Raw genomic sequence first — 20,789 nt, forward strand, 5'->3', positions numbered from 1 at the left:
CTGATGGGACGGGCTTTGCTCCCTGTAGACAGTCTAGCTCATCGGGGAACGAGTCTCTTTGGGCTCATTGTAGTAGAAGAAGTTCCGCTTCTTCGTAGTCAGCTGCAGTAATGTCAGTAGTGAGCTGAACCTCTGGGTGGTGCCACAGGAATGTCTTTAGCTGCGCACTCTCTAGGGTGAGGCAATCGTCTATGTCGGGGTCTGTGGAGACGAGTGTGTTCAATCCACAGAACATAGATTTCTTGTTTTCTGCCTCCTCTTTACTCGCTTCCCGTGGGGTGGGTGTAGGCCACTCTTCTTCCGGGAGCTTGAGGAACTCTGGCCCGTCACTGTATAGGTTGTGACGGGTGAGGTCATCCAGGGACATTCCCCGGGTGATGACGTCAGCTGGGTTGTGTTTTGTGTCCACATACCTCCAGCTTGCTACTTCTGTTAAATCTTGAATCTCTGTGACTCTGACTCCCACGAAGACCTTGTATCTGCACGAATCAGACCGGATCCATGTGAGTACTGTCGTGGAGTCTGACCACAAGATTGTTCTTTGCACCGGAATGGTGAGTTCACGTTGGATTAACGTGGCGAGTTGCGCTCCTGCTAGGGCTGCGCAGAGCTCTAGACGCGGGATAGATTGTTGCTTTCGTGGGGCTATTCTTGAGCGAGCCAGGATGAAAGCAGTATGTATTTCTCCTCCCTCCTCTCGGGCACGCAAGTAGGCCACCGAACCGTAGGCTACTTCGGAGGCGTCGCTGAAGACGTGCAGGTCCATCTGGCACGTCTCCGGCCTCACTGTGGGTGGGAAGTAGCTGCGGCGTATGTTAACACCTGGGAGTGAGCTGAGTTCCGTCTCCCACTCTCTCCATGTGGATGCAAGGTGTTCGGGTATGGGGTCGTCCCAGCCCTGGTCCTTGTCCCATAACGCTCTTACAATCATCTTTGCCCTGGTGGTGTAAGGTAGAATACATCCCAACGGGTCATATTGTCTGGCGAGTGTTCTGTATACACTCCGTCTGGTGGTCGGTAGTGCAGTCGACCTTCCCTGCTCCTTGGTCAGGGGTGTGTGTTTATAATGGAGCGAGTCTGTTTTGAAGCGCCAGACTAGTCCTAATGTCATTTCTTGGGCTTCTCCTGGGATGGTCGCCATCCAGGTCTCGCTGCTTGCTGCCTTGTCCTCGGGGGAGAGGCTGCGCAATACTTGCGGGTCGCTGCTGGCCCACTGCCTGAGATCAAAGCCGCCTTTGATCAGGGAGGCGCGGAGCTTGAGTAGAAGGGCCTCGGCTTCTTCTGGCGTCGAGACGCTTTGCAGACAGTTGTCCACGTAGAAACTATTTTCTACACTTTTTCGGACCTCTTCATCAGCTGCTGGGTCCTCTGCGACGTGTTTTTGCAGTGCAAACGTAGCACAGCATGGGCTGCATGTGGTTCCGAAAGGGAGGACTTCCCATTGATAGATGGCTGGTTGCTCATCCCCGATCCTCTCTCTCCATAGGAACCGCAGCAGGGGCTTGTCCTCCTCCACTAGTCTCACCTGCAGGAACATCCCTTTGATGTCGCCGCTGATGGCCACCTTGTCCTGGCGGAAACGTAGTAACACGCCTAGTAGGGAGGGGCCGAGTCTTGGGCCGGGCAAGAGCTCTTTATTCAGATTTTGTGATCCGATCTGGTAGCTGCAGTTGAACACAATACGATCCTTGCCGTTGTGGTGGACTTTGTGGTGCGGCACGTACCATGATTCGGTCGTCTGATCGGCCTCTTTAATGTCAATTTTCTTTGTGTCCCGCTGTGATTAGCTTGTTAATCTCAGCGCGGTACACAGTCTCTTGAGCGGGGTCTCTGGCTAGGCGCCGCTCTGTGTTCAATAGATACCGCTCCGTCGCTTCTTTTGGGGCGTGGAAGGTGGGCATACCCTCTCGCCTCAGGAGTGGAGTTGCGTATCTCATCACTCCGTTGACTTTGACTCTCTTTGTCCCTTGCTCGAGGAGTGCTATGGCGTAAATGTCTTCCTTGGAACGAATGTCTTTCTTTTCGTTCTTAAAGGGCATTGTCTCTAGTGTCCATAGCCTCTCGACATGCTGTAGGAGGGTGGTGTCTTCTTCTGTCACTCTGGAGTGGAGGCAGCTAGTGGCTGCTGTTCGGTTAAGAGACTTAGCGAGGGGGCCTTGTAATGTCCATCCTAGGCGGGTCTCGACTGCTGCAGGACAGCCTCTGGGCCCTGTGTGGACCTGGTCAATCGGGACGATGAGGTCTGCATGGTCGGAGCCTATCAGCAGGGTCGGGGTGGCACCGTCTATGAGCGGGATAGGTAGTTGACGCAGGTGCACATATTTATCCATCAGCTTGGCGATGGGGTAGGTGTACTGCGACCAGCGTTTCCGTTAGCCGGTAATTACCGGTTTTTGACCGGCAAAATCTGTTGAAGTCCGACATATTTAATCTCTCCGGTCATAGTGTCCGGTGAAAATAGTTCCCTCTGGGCACAGTTTGATTATTTGAATTGTATTTGGATGGGCTGGAGTTGGGTGGCCTATGCGATGAACGAAACAATCATTGCGTTTGTTGTCGTTGCTTCGCTCAGCGAGAGCTTGCTGCTGGATTTGCGGAAGGTATGCAGCTACAGACCCACAGAACCCACCAGCTTTGCTGGCACAGTGCGGTCCCCAGACCTGGAAAGCTGCTCTGCGGGTCTGCAGCTGGATGCTTCTTGCAAACTAACTGCGACCGGCTCGCGCTGATAACAGCTTTCATTGTTGGACCGGCTGCTTGGTGGAGCAACGATGAAACGAATGTAATGAATCGTTCGTCGCATGGGCTATTTAATTTTGGCCTGTTTTGGTACGGTTCGGGTGGTCAAGTTGTGCTTGGAGGGAGTTGTTTTCACCGGACATTATGACCAGCACCAAGTCGTTGGGACTCGGAGGTGGAGATATACATCACGCAAACCCACGATAATGTTGCAGTCTCTCTGCAAAATTTCGCAGTTCTTCGCTTGATATAATTAATACAAATGTCCAATATAACGGAATTCGTTAGCTCATAAAAATGTGATTATAACAGACTGCTGTTTAGTGTCGAACCGACTGCCCACATACGCGGTCTATTTTATTTCAAGTCAGCAGCAGCACGGAGTATCGAGGGACTTATTTTATTTGGAATATATTAATGACTGTATACGCAAAAGTAGCCTATAGTTTTAAGTAATAATATTATAAATCTACATGCCTTGAGGATGACATTCTTTATTCAATTGTTTTAAAGCTCAATAAACTATGACCGGAATTAATCTCATTTGTCCGGTAGATTGAAATCTTGCAGGTCACGGAGACCGGCAACAATTTTTTCTAACGGAAACCCTGACTGCGACAGGCCTATTTCTTGGCTGGTGAAAGCGTTAGTAATCCTATACCGTCTCTCTGGCTGCCCGCTTGCTGCGATAGTGAAGGAGACATTCTCGCCCTTTATCGTCTTTAGATATCTTCTTATTGTCCGAATCGTCATCTGGTTTTCGCTCCCCCGCAGCCCCAGCTGGGCCGCAGCGGACGCGAGGAGAAGGGTCTTATCTGACCCGTCGTCAAGGACGGCGTAAGTGTCCATGACCTTGTCTTGGTAACTCAGTGTTACGCGGACCACCTTTAAGAGCACTCGGGCGCCCCCGCTGCTGGCGGGGTCAATGTACATAACACTTGCCTTTGTGCTGCTTGAGGGTGTGGGCTTTCTTCTGTTACTGTCGTGTAGGACATCTAGGTGGGCTCCGTCACACCGGCTACACCTCTTCTTTAAGCGGCAGTCGGCTGCCATGTGACTGCGCGCACATCGGTAACAGCGTCGGTTGGACTTTACCCATTGACCCACCTCGTCGGCGGTCATCTTCTTGAACGTGTCACATTGTGACAACCAGTGTTCCTTTTCGCAGTACGGGCACACCATCTTCCACTTCTCTTTCATCGAGGGGGTACTGTGGTTCTTGCTGCTCGGTACTGATTCTGATTGGTGCATGACGGTCACCAATCTTCGGCCATCGTTTGCTCTCCTAGGTCCCTCTCTGGAGCTTGGGGTGCTCCGCATGAACGTATCCAACCGTAGGCTGTTGACTTCTCTCGCCAGGAAGTCGGCTAGGTCTAGGAGGGATGGCTCTGGACCGTTAGGATCACGGTGGTCTCTTTGCCGCCTGAAGCGCTCTTGTCGGGCGGGCGGAAGCTTCTCTAAAATCCTCTCGACATTAGAGTTCGCGTACAGTTCGTGCATACCCTTTTCTCTTTGCGCCCCCAGCATCCCTACCAGGGATTGTACCTTGATAGACAGGTCATCTAGTGAGCGATTGTCTGTGGCTGGGGGTAGGCGGTCAATATGCCTTATCTCTTGTATTACGTAGTCCCATATGCGTCCATATCTTTGGTCGAGTGCTGCTAGAGCCGCTGTGTATGGGGTAGTAGAGGTGGCATAGGCCAGCGCTATATTGTGCGCTCGGGGCACCTTGAGGTGCTTCAGTAGGATAGCATACTTGTACGGTTCGTCTGCTACATCGGACATCATTGTCTCTAAGCACATTCGTAGCTCGGTGTACTGTGCTCTGTTCTCGTGGGTGAAGTCCGGAAACGTCGGTGTGCCAATGTATGATGCCATGGATGGCTGGCACATCGGTGAGCGTTGGAAGAGAGGCCTCCTAGGCGAGTCTCCTCTTACGCCTCTTGGTGGGCTGGTACCTGCTGGGTACCATGGCCCGCGTATCCAGGTGCTATTCCTCTGGGCTGGTTGTGCGTCAAGCTCACCCGTGAATTGAGTCGGGGGTCTGTAGCGCAGAGCCGCGGGGGTAGAGCCTGGGCTGTACTGGACCTCCTGGTCCTGTGGAGTTCTGTGCTGCTGTCGGGCTTGGCTCTCCTCCTCTCCCTCTTCTTCTTGCTCTGGCAGGTCCTCTAGATCCTGTAGTCGTCTATTTAGCCTCTCCGCGGTGTAGACCGTTTCTTCCTTGTAGCTGGTCCTCGCGTGGACCGGTCGGGGAAGGAGTTCGGAGGGGGGTATAGGCTCTCTGGTGGTCGGGCTCAGGGTCGCTTGATCGGGTAGGGGAGGGTGCCCTTGACCCGTGTCTTGACGAGGCCCTGGAACCCCGTGCGGAGGGAGGGGGTGTCGCCCTGGCGATCAGCTGCTCCATTATCTGCGCTTGTAATCGGTCGCGCTCGGCTTCGCGCTTGGTGAGAGCGATGTCGCGCTCTGCTTCTCTTTGGGCACCGGCAGCGGCGCGCTGGGCTTCGGCGGCGGCGCGCTCTGCTTCGGCGGCGGCGCGCTCTGCTTCGGCCCGGTCTCTTACCATATTCTCTTCCGTCTGAAGGCGTCTAATCTCTAGACGTATACGATCTTCGTCGCTCCGTTGCTGCGCTTGAATGCGTTCTCTTTCCATGGAAGAATGTTCGCGCTCGCTAAGCATCTGTGCTTGGAGTCGATCGCGCTCTGTAGAGGCTGCGAGGCTGGCGAGGAATGCCTGTGCCAGCATCTTGTCCGCCCCGCTGGGGGAAGACGCTGGTTGAGGTGATCCGCTCCTGGCAGTAGTCGTTGGAGATCTGCTCTCCTGTGGCGAGTCCTGGAGATCCATCTCCGGGGTCTCTTCTTCTTGTAGCGGGTAAAGTTCCATCCCTGGAGAGCTGTCTTTATCCTGGAGCTCTCCGGGGACTACTTCTTCGGTCTTGGCGGGGGGTAAAGTCGTGTCAGGTCCCTCCTGGTCCCTACCGTGAGCTTGGTCAGTTACATTAGAACCCACTAGGGCCTCTATTGGCGGGGTAACCTGGGCGATAGGGTCGGACATAATTTTACTATCTACTTTTTCCGCGTTTACCGTCTGTAGAAGGCTAGGTAGTATACTGGCAACGTAATCCTCTAAGTACTGAGGTGTCTGCCGTCTACGCTGCGGGCGATCTACTTTAGGAGAACCGTTTTGTGGAGTGTTCATCATAGGCCATGTCAATATTAATACCACTATATTAATATTACACTAGTTACCCTCCGGCTCGAAGGACCAATTGTAACTGAGGGGTACAATTCCCTGACTGTATTGATAAGTATGGTATCATTAAACCACTACCGCTTTATGTACTTTAATTACTGGCCATACAGTACACGATATATGAATATGATGAACACTTCCCACAATGAAATCGGTTCCAGTCAAAGGTATTAATCAAGTATTTAATGGAGCAAAAGGTACATAGGATACTTTACATTATTCTTTGAATGCACTTGTAAGGCAAAGGAATATGCGTAGGCAAATCAATAACGAATGTCCATTCTCTGGTTACGCAGGAGGTAATTATACGACCTGAATCTTAGGGAATTATATCTATGGTACACTAGTAATATAGCGGGAGATACTGGAAGGGGTTCCCACTGGTTGTAAGCCAGCAAGGGGGGTAGAAGATCTGTCGGTAGTAGGACGTCTGGTCAACGATGACTAGGGAGACTTCAGGTACAGAAGCCGGTGCAGTAGCCTCTTGATCCACAGACGAATACAGCTTGGTTCTCTTGTAGACTGTAGCTCCACAGTGAAGAAAGCTAGTCGACCTCAGACTCTCTGAGGCGCCGACTCGACTTGACTCCTCTCGGGGTAAATCCAACACGTGCAGGCGTCGGCGATTATCCGCTCCATAAATCACAGGACCAAAGCAAATATATTCCAGCCGCAAAGGGCTATGCAGTCGTCGGGTAGATTAATCCAGTGTACATGTCCATACGGCTCTCGTCTAAGTCTCCTCGGGTGAAAGCGCCATGTGGTCAGCCCAGCCTGGATAAGAACTCTAGCTAATACGAGGAAGCGTTGGAGATGCTGGTCACTGTAGAATTCTAACCGCACGATACACTATACACAAATAGACTATTAAAGACTTAATAGAAATATGTCGCACTCGACGGTATAGCGCCAAACTCTGACAATTCAGTTATTCATTCGCACGCGGTCTCGATGCTCTATTCTGGGGCCAAACAGGCCATACTTCACCGCACGTTGTATCGTGGGTGAGGCTTCAACTTATCGGTAACATGCTAAGGAAGGTAAGGGGGTAAGGGGCTTCTACATTCACCTGCGCCGTATTTATACGCACGGTGAACAAACTAGTTCCACTCTCATTTCTGTCGCGTATCCCTGGGCAAGGCCGGGCATGTCCAGACACATCTTGACGGTGACTTTGAACCTGGCTCCGGAGGCCGGTCCCTGGCGCCGGTGGACCGCTGTCCAATAGGAGAATGAACTATTATGGTCTGGGCTAAAGGGATATTCCGTGTATATGTACAAGGAATATACAGGGGATATCAAACGATATACAAATACTATGCAATATATATCAATAAATAAATATATATATTCGGTTTAATCTGATCCTTTGTAACAGTGAGACTGTGCTGAAAATAATGCTACCAAACATACCATGGTAAAGAAAAGTTGCCAAAACTTTGAAAATTGCTATTTTTTTTATTTTACACTGAAATTCGAATTCGAACTAGTCTACAATTCTGCAACGAATTAGATTTTTTGTTAAAGTGACAGCCCTATTACGTACACATGTAAACATTTTTATGATTGTCTAATTACTGAACAAAAAGGGATTCACCAAGCTTTTAATTAACAAGCACGTATTGGAAAACATCTTTGCGGGGCCCCTCCTGGTGGGCATGATGATCATTATGCAGGCTGTGATGCATAACATACGGTTATCCTATAACCATAGTTATAGGAGTATAGCGAGCGCTCTGCTCGTAGTGGAACCTTATCCCTTTCAATCTAATTCTGAATAAAATGTCTCCACATGTACACACCCACCCGCCTGGCCACACCAACACCCGCTCCTCTACATAAGCGGGGACATGGCCATACTAACAGCTCCTTCCCAAGTCTTTCACCACCGAAGGCGAAGACCACGGGGTCCTCAGTGAGTCCGAGCAGAGCGCTCGCTATACTCATATAACTAGGGTTATAGGATAACCGTATGTTATATTATCGTATAGCTTACGCTCTGCTCGTAATGGAACACAGGAGCTGAGCAGAGCGGAAGCTCGACAAAGTACCCGCTGAGGCCCCCCACAACCATCAGAACTGGGGAGGACCCGAGACCCCGGACACCCCTAGAGGGGGACGGGAGGGAATCGGATCAGACTATGCGAAGAGGGTTTAGCAACTCAAACGCACAGGGTGAGCAGATCGTGGGACTTACCTTCACACAGAAGAACCCGCGACTACACAGGCGCGCATCCCACATGCCTGAAAATAACTCACGGAAGTCTCACGACCAATAGAAACACGCCCAGTGACGTACTCTATGGCGGGGGGAATTCCGTGACCCACCTGCCCAAATATGGCGTGGGACCAGGGAACTCCCCCCCCCCCCCCCCCCCCCCCACCATGTGACGCGCTGACCCAACAGCGTGACAGGAAGACCGAAGAACAGGAGGTCCAACCCCCTGGCCAATCAGAAAAAAGAGGGGCAGGGTTTATCAGTTCATCCCCTTGTGACCCCATACCCCGGATACGATGAAAACAAACAAGCAGCGATGATACCAGTTTACCTAGCATGCTACATGGAAAGCGTATATCCACTAGGATAAGCTCAAACATCTGCACGCCAGCCACAGACGATAAACTCGTTTGCGAACAGGTTTTATATACAAGGCTTTAGGCTCATGTGCGAACACGTCACCCATGTTTATGTACTTCACCAAGTAAAGAGAAACAGACGTTTAAAGAGAGGGTCAAAGACCTCGGTACAAGCTACATATATGGCTACTTCTGTAGGCTAACACTCTAACCTGGTTGTGGACTCGATGCCATGTTTCCCAAACGTAACAGAATACACACAACCCCCTCAGATAAAAAAGGTAAAGTTCACTCTTACTACTGCAAGAAGAACACAGTCTTCTTCATGATGAGAGAAGGCCTTGCTAAGCACACATATATATATATATATATATATATATATATATATATATAGCGACCAGAACAATTTACAAGAAAACTGTCCTACTCTCTAAGCAAACACACAACCCCACAGGTAGGTGAGGGTTTATACAGGACGTGCTCCTTCCCGGCGGCTATCACCTACAGCTGGGTAAGGTGCAGGATGGCTCCAGCCGCCAGGGCGTGAAGATATTGCTGATGGTCATCCAATACCGACCCGCCCGCCATCATCCCCGCTGCGCGATGTTAGAAGTCGCAGCTAGGCTCTGAGTCGTGGCGATGTACGCCTGGTCACTCCAATTAGCCATCTGCCTAGCCGATTTCCCTTGGGGAACCGGCTTACGCAACGGCTCCCACACCATTTCGGGACAAAGTATGGATGCCATCGGGCTATCAAGCCGAGGCACCCCGTCCTTTAGCCCCTGGACCAAACCCGCCACCCGCGTGACTGGCACGTAGGCGGGGGTAAGGCCAGTGATGCGGGAGATTACCTGTCCCCGTTTCACGTAGGCCTCCATTGACGGGAAGAATGGGCAGACAACGCCTGTCTCTCTCACAGGACGACGTTGCCATAGATGACCCATCATGTCATCAGGAACAGGTGCAGGCAGAGGCTGCGGCCACGCCATTAGCGGCTGCGGCGGCCGCCATGAGCTCTGGGAACAAGGCAAGCAACTCCCCTTGCGTACCTCCCTCCACGTAACTCGCGTCCCTCACGTACGGGAGGCTGCCATGTCGGGCGCCACCATCCGATGCGGCAGATAGCTGGGCATCTTCTCTCAGGGTCTGAGGTTCTAACCCAACACCGGAGAACAAGGGACCCCAAGGAGACGCAACACTCCCTGCCACACCCCGAGGGGGAGAATGATACGTCTCCACTGGGGCATCGAACAAGAGAGCTCTCGCCCCCTCCATATGATCCTCAGTCTCCATCGGAAATGGAGACGAGGCAAGAAAACTCTTGTCCGGCTCCAGCACAACCTGGCCGTTCGCCCCTGCAGCTCACCGCCCTACGACGAGAGCGAGCAGAGGCGAAGAGTCTGCGTCGCAAATCCCCAGCCACCAGAGGAGCCGTCGGCCTCTCGGCCGACTGTCCACTGGTGGGGGAACCAGGGCCGGAACCAGGCCATCTCACGGGAGATGGAGGCTAAACGGCCCCTCGGAGATGCAAACTCACCACCGGGCGCCGCCCGGGCGTATCCGACTGCCACGGCCGCGGAGTCAGAGACGCCCCACGACGTCATTATCACGAGAAAACAAAGTCAGTTATTTAGTTACTTATTATTTCGTTATCTCGACATAACGAAGTCCGTTTTCTCGTGATAAGGGATTAATTTATCTCGTTATCTCGAGAAAACAAATTAAATTAACTCGTTATCACGGGAAACCGGAGTAAATAAAATGTATGAATGTACGGCCTCTTAGAGTTTCCGTATCTTAGGGCTTCCGTAGTAATAAACCTAATTTATGTGCAATCATTTCATTTCAGCTCAGTGTAGAAAAATGCACCGATACTAACAACCGCCTTACTGCGCACGTCTATGACGACACTGTTGACACCCCGTATCTGAGACACGTGCGCCCCGCGACAACAGTAGTAGTTTTGGGGGGCCTACCATGCCTTCGAGCAGCATTGTACTTATTTTATGCCTATTCTTATGTCTGCATGTTTACGTTGCACTACTTTTATTGTCTTTTATACCTATTCTTATGTCTGCAATGTATGCATTGTTTTTATTCTGTCAATTGTGTGCTGATTTTATGCCCATTTTAATGTTATACTAGTTGCTGTGGCGCACTCTGGACTGCGTGTGTGAAGTGCTATATCGATAAGTTATTAAACTGGTAAACAATGTATGCATTGAAAATGTCAAAAGTTTCGACGACATTGAAAATGAGGGTGACCTCGATTGTCTTTGAGAATAAATAAAGGTTTGAATGAATTGAATACATTTTTCAGGAAATAACCTTCCATCTCTACACTGGCTCCCTACACTGGCTCCCTACACTGGCTCTCTACACTGGCTCCCTACACTGGCTCTCTACACTGGCTCTCTACACTGGCTCCCTACACTGGCTCTCTACACTGGCTCCCTACACTGGCTCCCTACACTGGCTCTCTACACTGGCTCCCTACACTGGCTCCCTACACTGGCTCCCTACACTGGCTCCCTACACTGGCTCCCTACACTGCCTCCCTACACTGGCTCTCTACACTGGCTCCCTACACTGGCTCCCTACACTGGCTCCCTACACTGGCTCTCTACACTGGCTCTCTACACTGGCTCCCTACACTGGCTCTCTACACTGGCTCCCTACACTGGCTCTCTACACTGGCTCTCTACACTGGCTCCCTACACTGGCTCTCTACACTGGCTCCTCTCTACACTGGCTCTCTACACTGGCTCCCCACACTGGCTCCCTACACTGGCTCTCTACACTGGCTCCCTACACTGGCTCCCTACACTGGCTCTCTACACTGGCTCCCTACACTGGCTCCCTACACTGGCTCCCTACACTGGCTCTCTACACTGGCTCTCTACACTGGCTCCCTACACTGGCTCCCTACACTGGCTCTCTACACTGGCTCCCTACACTGGCTCCCTACACTGGCTCCCTACACTGGCTCTCTACACTGGCTCCCTACACTGGCTCTCTACACTGGCTCCCTACACTGGCTCTCTACACTGGCTCTCTACACTGGCTCCCTACACTGGCTCTCTACACTGGCTCTCTACACTGGCTCTCTACACTGGCTCCCTACACTAGCTCTCTACACTGGCTCCCTACACTGGCTCTCTACACTGGCTCTCTACACTGGCTCTCTACACTGGCTCCCTACACTAGCTCTCTACACTGGCTCCCTACACTAGCTCTCTACACTGGCTCCCTACACTGGCTCTCTACACTGGCTCTCTACACTGGCTCCCTACACTAGCTCTCTACACTGGCTCCTCTCTACACTGGCTCTCTACACTGGCTCCCTACACTGGCTCCCTACACTGGCTCCCTACACTGGCTCTCTACACTGGCTCCCTACACTGGCTCCCTACACTGGCTCTCTACACTGGCTCTCTACACTGGCTCTCTACACTGGCTCTCTACACTGGCTCTCTACACTGGCTCCCTACACTGGCTCCCTACACTGGCTCCCTACACTGGCTCCCTACACTGGCTCCCTACACTGGCTCCCTACACTGGCTCTCTACACTGGCTCCCTACACTGGCTCTCTACACTGGCTCCCTACACTGGCTCTCTACACTGGCTCCTCTCTACACTGGCTCTCTACACTGGCTCCCTACACTGGCTCTCTACACTGGCTCCCTACACTGGCTCTCTACACTGGCTCCCTACACTGGCTCTCTACACTGGCTCCTCTCTACACTGGCTCCTCTCTACACTGGCTCTCTACACTGGCCCTCTACACTGGCTCCCTACACTGGCTCCCTACACTGGCTCTCTACACTGGCTCTCTACACTGGCTCCCTACACTGGCTCCCTACACTGGCTCTCTACACTGGCTCCTCTCTACACTGGCTCTCTACACTGGCTCCTCCCTACACTGGCTCCCTACACTGGCTCTCTACACTGGCTCCTCTCTACACTGGCTCTCTACACTGGCTCTCTACACTGGCTCCCTGTGAAGCAGAGAGTGAATTTCAAAATGCTCAGGTTCGCCTACAAAGCCTTAAACGGTCTCCCCCCCCCCCGGCGGCATACATCGAGGAACTCTCATCCGGCTCCAGATCCCTCAGATCCAACAATCAAATCTGCCTTATAGTCAGGGGGCCAACACTGATATTGCAACTTAAGTAATCGCTTTTGGGTAGAAGCTGTCAACCTATCCAGTATTCATGTTTAACCCCTTGACATATGGCCTAGCTATGTTGACATCTTTGAAAAAGATTTTTTGGTCATTTAATCATTGTATCATTGTAAGTGGTAAAATCTGACCTTTTTTCACAATGCTGCCAAACTAGTGACAATTTGCTCTGTAATTTCTAACAATTTTGTAATATTATCCCTCAATATATCTCCTGTGAAAGTATGATCTTAACTATTGATTCAAAAAAATCAACCAATGGTAAAACAATATCATGGCTTTTATGTGCAAATTAACTTTTCAAAGGTCCAGCATCTTGCTGATTCTGGACTGAGAGACATCCTTGAGGAAAGTGGTGTGTTTGAGGCGGCTGGGTGGCGTAGCGGAGATTGCGTTCGTCACCAATGCAAGAGACTCCGGTCTCGACTCCCCGAGTCAGTGTTGCCTGCGGCTTGGGCCAGTCGTCATACTATTTCAATTGGCAGAGGTAGCGGGTGGAAAGTCGATGGGTGGGGATTGGACGTTGTGGACAGCGACTCCTACAGGTCGGTTGGGTGACGCCTGTTCAGCAGAGACAGGAAGTATCGGGGCAGCGTGAGCCTCCCACGCGTTACTCCTCGCCACTGAGAGTTCGAGCTGCTGCGGTGAAAAGATGCGACAGGCTGCCTCCTCGTGTACCGGAGGGGACACGTGATGCAAGGCTTCTATCCTCACTACAGCCGACCAGTGGGAGGCATAGTCTAGCAATGTTCAAAGACAGGGGAGGGGAGAATTGAAGGTGAGAATTGGCTATACGCAATTGGGATGGGAGAAAAATAGAAAAATGAGAAAAAGTGGATACAAAATAAAGGAAAGTGGTGTGTTTGGAAAGAACACAGCTAAAAACATCATGAAGGGAAAGGGATGGAACCGTGTAGCCTGTGCACACAAGCTAACCTTTGAAGCACTTGAGAATATTGTGGCCAAGCTTTCTGCAATGGATGGAAGATAATGACTGCACAATCGACAACAGTTGCTTAGAGTTGGCACATGCACTGTCTGGGCACATAGGAAGTGGAGAAATGGAAGCAGCTTCAGCATGCTATGAGGAACTTGTGCTGAAAGTTGGGGAGATTAAAGATCTGCTTGTACAGTTTGACAAGGCCAATGAAGACAAGCCAACATTTACCTTCTGGAGACAGTACATGGACCTTGTGTCTATTCTCCTTGCGTTCACCCGGGCACTGAGATGTGGTGATTGGAACCTGTACATGTCAGCCTTCAAGAGCATGATGCCTTGGTTTGCTGCGTATGATCACACCCATTACACAAGATGGGGTGCTGTGTTCAGCAGACATTGAACAGCTGGCACAGACAGCACCAGAGCTTCAACAAGGTGCCTTTCGACCTTCGCCTTGAACACATCAATAAAACGGGAAAGGTTGCTGGAGGATTGATAGGCATCACTAGAAATGATTCAGCAAGAAACCGTTGGTCCATCACCTACAATGAACGTGCATCCTTGGCAGAGGACACCAGATCCCTGTTTGGACTGACACATGATGACGATGATGATGAGGAGACGCACAAAGACTGCCTTCAATCAAGAATCAAGAGGGATAATCACGATGTCATTCAACTCGTTGAGCAGTTCCTGAGATAAGTCTTCCAACAAGAGCATATGTATGATTTAGTGTCCCTGACAACTGGTGATGTTGCCTCAGAAGAGATACTGAATGACCTTACACATGCTGCAGAGTCTGGCAAAAAAACAATCACTGAGTTGGTGAAAAACCAACTGGGCACAACAAACACAGACTAAGAGAAAACCAAAAACATTCTCAAGCCTATACAGCACAGATACCAAGCTTGAACAACTCGGATCCAAGTGTGTGAAGCCTGACAGGGATATTTGTCACAGCATCATTGTATCCATGGAGAGTGGCAGAGAGGTCAACATGGATGAGCTTCTCCAAAAAGAGCTGTGTGCAGTCCCCCTGTCACTTGCCACAACAGATTCAGTGCTCAGGCCTACAAACAAAGCTGACTTAGCCACCATACTACAAGCTGGTACAAAGTAAACAGAGCTCAGTCCATCTCTTATGAGAATATCATTGATGGAATGGCCTTAGTAAAAGCCATGGGAAAACCTCAAAATGCAAACCTCAAAATGCATCAACCTTCGGGGAATATGCAGATGTGTTCATACAGAGAGTGGCATCTAATCTACATGGGAACGTCACCAGAGTGGATATAGTGGATATAGTTTGATCGGTACCAACAAAACTCCATCAAGAGTGGAACAAGAACAAAACGCAGCACTACTCAGCAAACAGTTTGCACAATTGTGAGTAGAGATGTAAAGCTAACTGGAATAGCTTCATTGAAATGGATGAAAACAAAGCCAACCTTACCCATTTCCTATCAACTGAGCTTGGGAATCATGTGCAGCTTTATGATGAGGAAATTGTTATCAGTGGAGGGTTTGAGGATCCTGAAAAAGTCACGTCAGCAGCTGGGATTGATGTATCTCCCCTAAAAGCTACACATGAAGAAGTGGATACACACATACTACTACATGCAGCTGATGCAACAACGAAAGGGTTTCAGAGGCTCATCATTCAGTGCCGAGACACGGATGTGTTGCTGCTACTACTTATATTTGCAAACCAACTAAGCCAAGAAGTTTGGATGAAAGTAGGAACAGCTAAGAAACCACGCTACATTAAAGTCCATCAAATCACACTACCAAATGAGATGCTCGATGGTCTGTTGGCATTTCATGCCATCACTGGATGTGATACTACGAGCCAGTTCACCAGAATTGGAAAAAGGACAGCATGGAAAGTGTTCCAGCAGTACCCGCATCTTCTCCACAACTTTGGTGAGGATGAAGTACAAAGTACCACTTCCTTATCCTTGGCAGAACAGTTTGTATGTAAGCTCTATGACCTTAAATCAACCAGCAACTCGATACAAGAAGTTGTCAATGCACCTCAAGAGGGCCCACTACCAAACGAGGGTTTGGAAACAGTCACTAATGACACATCCACAACTGCCCTCACTAATCAATTGTGGTTGGCAGATGATGAATGGTATGCTGGTCCCCATGCTTCTTACCAAGGAACCTGTACAATCCACATGCGTACAGCTGACAGTGTGTGGATGCAAGGAAAGTGGAAGTCAGTGCAGTACCAGACAGTGTCTCTGTCGCAGAAGAGGACTGTATTGCAGTGGGGCGTGTGGATGTGCTCGTGCAGCGTGGTGGTGCATGAACTCCAATGTCATTCAAGAGACTAACGGTGAAGAAACCGATCTTGATCTGGATGTTGTGGTGCGGCCGCCAGAAAAAAGCACATCAACAACGAGATCTTCAGTGTGCGATGCTCAGCCCTCCACATCAGCACGTGCACTGAGGGCACAGGGGCGTACAGATCGCCGTCTGTAACCAGCAAACCTTGAGTCTGAAGAGCCTTCTAGGTCCTAACGGTATGTACCTGAGATTCTAGTTTACCAAGAATCTTACCAAGTTTACTACCTTGCTGTGCATGCAGTTGTGCATTTTCCTTATGAAGAGAAATGTATCTATGTACATACAGTCATTTCACCGGAAGGTGTATAACAAAATCTTCACATTAGCAAATTAATTATTCAGTACTGCATCCCTAAGCATATAAGTTAAAGGTACACACCAACATTTGGGGAAATTAGCTTATCATCTTCTCCAGAGAGAGAGAGAAGAAGATAGATACCAGTTTCCTCTCTGTGTGCGTTCAGTAGAAAGCTATCTGGCTGCATGTTAGCCTAGCTTAGCACAATGAATGTAAGCGGACATGGCCGGTTAGCCTTCGGAGGAGGTGTTAGTTGGACAATGCCTGGGCCATGTCCGCTTCCATTCATTGTGCTAAGCTAGGCTAACATGCAGTCAGATCGCTTTTTCTACTGAACGCACAGAGAGGAAACTGGTATCTATCTTCGTGTGTCTCTCTCTCTGGAGAAGACGATAAGCTAATTTCCCAAAATGTTGGCGTGTTCCATTAATGGGGATTTTATGCCATTTTATAAATGTGTGCATCATGCGATGCAACCCAGGGGCTGCACAGTGTGTTGTGAGCCCGAGGTATGGACCTCCCTGCTGGGGGAGGATCCATTCTGATGCCCCTATACAGGCCTATGGACCAGGCCAGGTTAGCTACAGTAGGCAGGAATGGTGACAGAGCAGGATTAAATCAGTCTTAAAGAGATATATTTTACATATTAATCACCTTGTGACAAAAGGGCCATTAGTTCTGAACAACTTGTTCATCTGAAAACGTCAATCCGTGTGCCAAATCCATACAAAGACTATAGGCAAAACCCTTTTTCCATAATGTCCCCTTTAAATAAATATGAATAGATGGTAATAATAGTGCCATTCATGATGACATTTCTGATGTTAGGATTAATTTAGTTAATGATAAGTGTTATTGACCTTGATAATGTAGATGTGGACACAGACAATACTGTATTCATCATGAGAGTCCACGCTGGCAGGTGACAAGAAGTGGCTGGCTGACTCTGCATGTATCGGAGAGGACATGCGATAGATTCTTAAACCCAGGGGAGGGGGGAATTGGCACGACTAAAATTGGGATGGGAGAAAAAACAGAAAAAGAAGGAGAAAAAGTGGATACAAAAAAAAATTACTGAAACTAATAAAATCATCAAAATAGTCACAATTACATCATTTCTTTTACGTTAAATATACCCGACTCAGCGTTGGTGTTTATTGTGGGTTTGGATTTAGAAACGGCCTGTTTGTGTCGGTGCCGGAGCGGAATACTCCACATTTCTGAGCTTATCATTGTAGGTAATGACTGGGTAGCCGACATGGATCCACCCAGCGTTGAAATTAAATACGGTCATAATAACCAGAGTCATGATGACCTTGTGTTATTATACATCTCTCCCGGCAGGCAGGCAGGCAGGCAGGCACACCCACGTGCTGTTTAACTGCTGACTTCACCTTCCTCCACGATAATAATCAGAGGGTTAACCGAAGGCTCTGATTGGGCGTAATACCATGTCAGTCATGCACTTTGTACTTTCTTTCCAGTTTCACCTTTCAAGTTGTTATTCAAATGTTTTTTTCCACTGATTTATCATCCACTGTATCTAATATGATATGTCCACACAAACCACACAGGCACGTGCACACATGGAGCCCAAGGGGTGCTTGAGCACCTGCCTTTTTGAGCCTCATAAAAAAAGTGCAATTTTTTTAAAGAAAAGAGAAAAAGATTATTATTTATTTTTTTGCCGTTACACATATAGACTGCCCTTCCAACTGAAAAATTTCAGGATAGAATCAAAATATTAGGTAAAGAGAGAGAGATGCCCCATATTCCATTGCAGTTTGCACGGCCTCCTCAGCGTGCCTCTCCGCGGACCTATATATTTTATGCATAGCGTGGGTGGTGATGATGATGATGATAGAAACCGCTGTGGCGCATACAGTTGAATGCTGGTATTACACTCATTGAGGGACACGAAGAAGTCAAGTCGGGATTGGAATAAAAAATGCATTTATATTAAACAATACAAAATATACAGCACTTCTTGGGGTCTGTAGGGTAAGCACTTATTCCCTCCCCCCTGAACATTAGAGATGTATGGGCCTTTTAAGTCCGTGATAAAAGTGTCTTTCAAGGATAAGTGCGCTCCTGCACTGATTATTATAGTTCAATATTCAATATTTGATCACCAAAACCCCCCAAAAAGCATAAGAAGGGGGGCCCCACCGCCCGAAAAGGGCCCTTAAAAATCGGGCTTGCGTGCTGTGCTCGCTCGGTTTAATCACACACAGGCATAGTGCCTTTGAGCACCTGCCCCTCTAAGTCCTGTGCACGTCCCTGAAACCACACATGTAAATACTGTACATATTTGGGATGGGTATTTGAAGGCATATCAATATTTTAATATTCTAATATCCTCCTCCTCCTCCTCGGGTTTTTAACCATGAAGTGTAGCAATACTTAGTGGCATTATATGCAGTGAACTGGTGTAATAAATAATACAGGATCAAATCTATCATCATGAGTATATAACGACGCGTACATATTGAAATTGTTCTGGGGCATCCTATGGTTGGATTGCCATTATTGAGAAGGTTCGTGCTAACGTCAGCCCCGGACCCATGTTCCCATGAGTGAAATGGCAAGTTTGAACATCATATATAAAGGTCATCATATGAATATTGACAGCTTCCTTATTAAGGATTCCCCACCGTTTTCACACTGAATTGTTCACATCAATCTCTGAAGTGTGAAAAACACGTTGATTCAGAGCAAGTTTTTTATGAATCTTATAATTACAACCTTTTTTCGTCAACTTCACCTTGTAGGCAAAACTTTTCTCCAAACCAGGCACGCATCTTTTTGGGCAGAGATTCGAGGGACATTCTGGATGAAAGTGCTCGCACACAGACAGGTCATCGGATGTTTTGCGGATTTCAAACCAGACTGTCCCTTGAAACCAAATTGCACGCACATCCCAAATAGTCATCACTGTTTACAAATAGTAAGAAGATGTTAAGGAAGCTTGAATTAATCCTAGGGGTGTAAACCTCCGGCAACTATATGGTATTTATTTGGCGATAATCACCATGTTCACGATTCGATTCAGCAACATTTGATCGGTATGACACAATGTGTTGTGATCCAGCGCACACGATCATGTGTACAACATGTGACACATATACAACCAATATTAACTTGAGGGTGCAATTCCATTGAGCCAACGCTTACATGGAAAAACCTAACGCAGCATTCCATGTATCTGGTCAAAATAAATAAACAAGATAACCATTCTGAACCGACTATTATAAACAGTCTGAATCGATATGTATATTGCATCGATTGAATTGGATCACTGCCTTTTGAATCAACGTATATCTTTAGTTTACACCCGTAGTTAATCCCAGATCACACTTCTTCTAAGGGAGGCAGCAAAAAGATTTTTTTTGTAATAATAATAATAATGATAAATAATAAAGGCCTCTTACCCGATCTGTCGTCCGAGTCGTCAAAGTCCACCACCACAGAGTGGCCGTTGTTGGCGATGTTGATGGACGTGCAGTGGTCATAGGACAGCAGGATGGGTGGCAGGCTGGCATCAAATGAAGCCTCGCCAGGGTTTATGTCAATGGGAGACTGGCGGTCACCCTCTGCAATGGCAAAGTCCTTGTGCCAGGCGGATGGACCTTATCACGGGTGGCAACAAACAATCAACATTATTAGTTTACCCCCCCCAACATTTATCCACCAAATAATCCACTGGGTCCACACTTTGTTCAATTAGATTAGAATGCAACCTGAAGGCTGCTGGAATATACAATCTCTACAATGCAGTTGGTTAATTAATTTTAAAAAAGATTTTAGACTGGAGAAAACGTTCAGCCTTACCCTATGAAAACAATTTTAACCAGTGCACTGATGAATGAATGAATGAATGAAAACTGTATTTAACAGATTGCAGAATGGGTACAATACACTACAGTACAGCTCAATGCACACAATTGTTAAGGGGATGCAGACCAGAGAAACACGTTTGTCTTGTTTACACCAGGGTCCCCCCACTTTCAATTCATAGTGAATGATGACACCACATCATTTAGCCCATTTTATGTCCCAACATGTGCAGTTTCACGAGTCTCTGTTGCTGAGTGTACCCCCTGCAGAGTATAGCAAGCCGACTATATCCAAGACAACAAGATAGTGACAAGTGCCCGTCGCCGGTAAAATAGTCATCCCAACTAATCTGGCTATAATCTCGCATTAACATCACGCAATGTTCCGGGAAGAAATACAAGAAAACAAATCGCCTAACAAGTGTATAATAGTCTCCCTCATCAACTGTGACTTATCTGGCCATTCCAATGTTAGTTACCCCCATGATCCATCACTTACTCGCACAACAAGTAAAGAGTATAGTTTGATGTTCTCTCTCTCTCTGGTGGTGTTCTTGCAAGTTTGTGAACTCTTACCGTTCTCCTCTCCGTATCCCCAGTGATTCCCAGTCAT

General features: G+C 48.6%; 1 protein-coding gene across 1 annotated transcript in view; it reads right to left on the bottom strand.

Annotated features, from left to right (window-relative positions):
- Window positions 1–20,789, bottom strand: part of ca7 (carbonic anhydrase VII) — a gene marked incomplete at both ends in the record, with an annotated part of 45,956 nt that extends 25,167 nt beyond the window's left edge. Inside the window, 2 exons of the mRNA XM_084308173.1 lie at window positions 19,772–19,969; window positions 20,753–20,789. Of these exons, the coding sequence (XP_084164299.1) occupies window positions 19,772–19,969; window positions 20,753–20,789 (235 nt within the window). The remainder of the gene's footprint in view (window positions 1–19,771; window positions 19,970–20,752) is intronic.

The sequence above is a fragment of the Notolepis coatsorum genome, assembly GCF_963971535.1.
Source record: "Notolepis coatsorum genome assembly, chromosome: 2".
Taxonomy (NCBI): Eukaryota; Metazoa; Chordata; class Actinopteri; order Aulopiformes; family Paralepididae; genus Notolepis; species Notolepis coatsorum.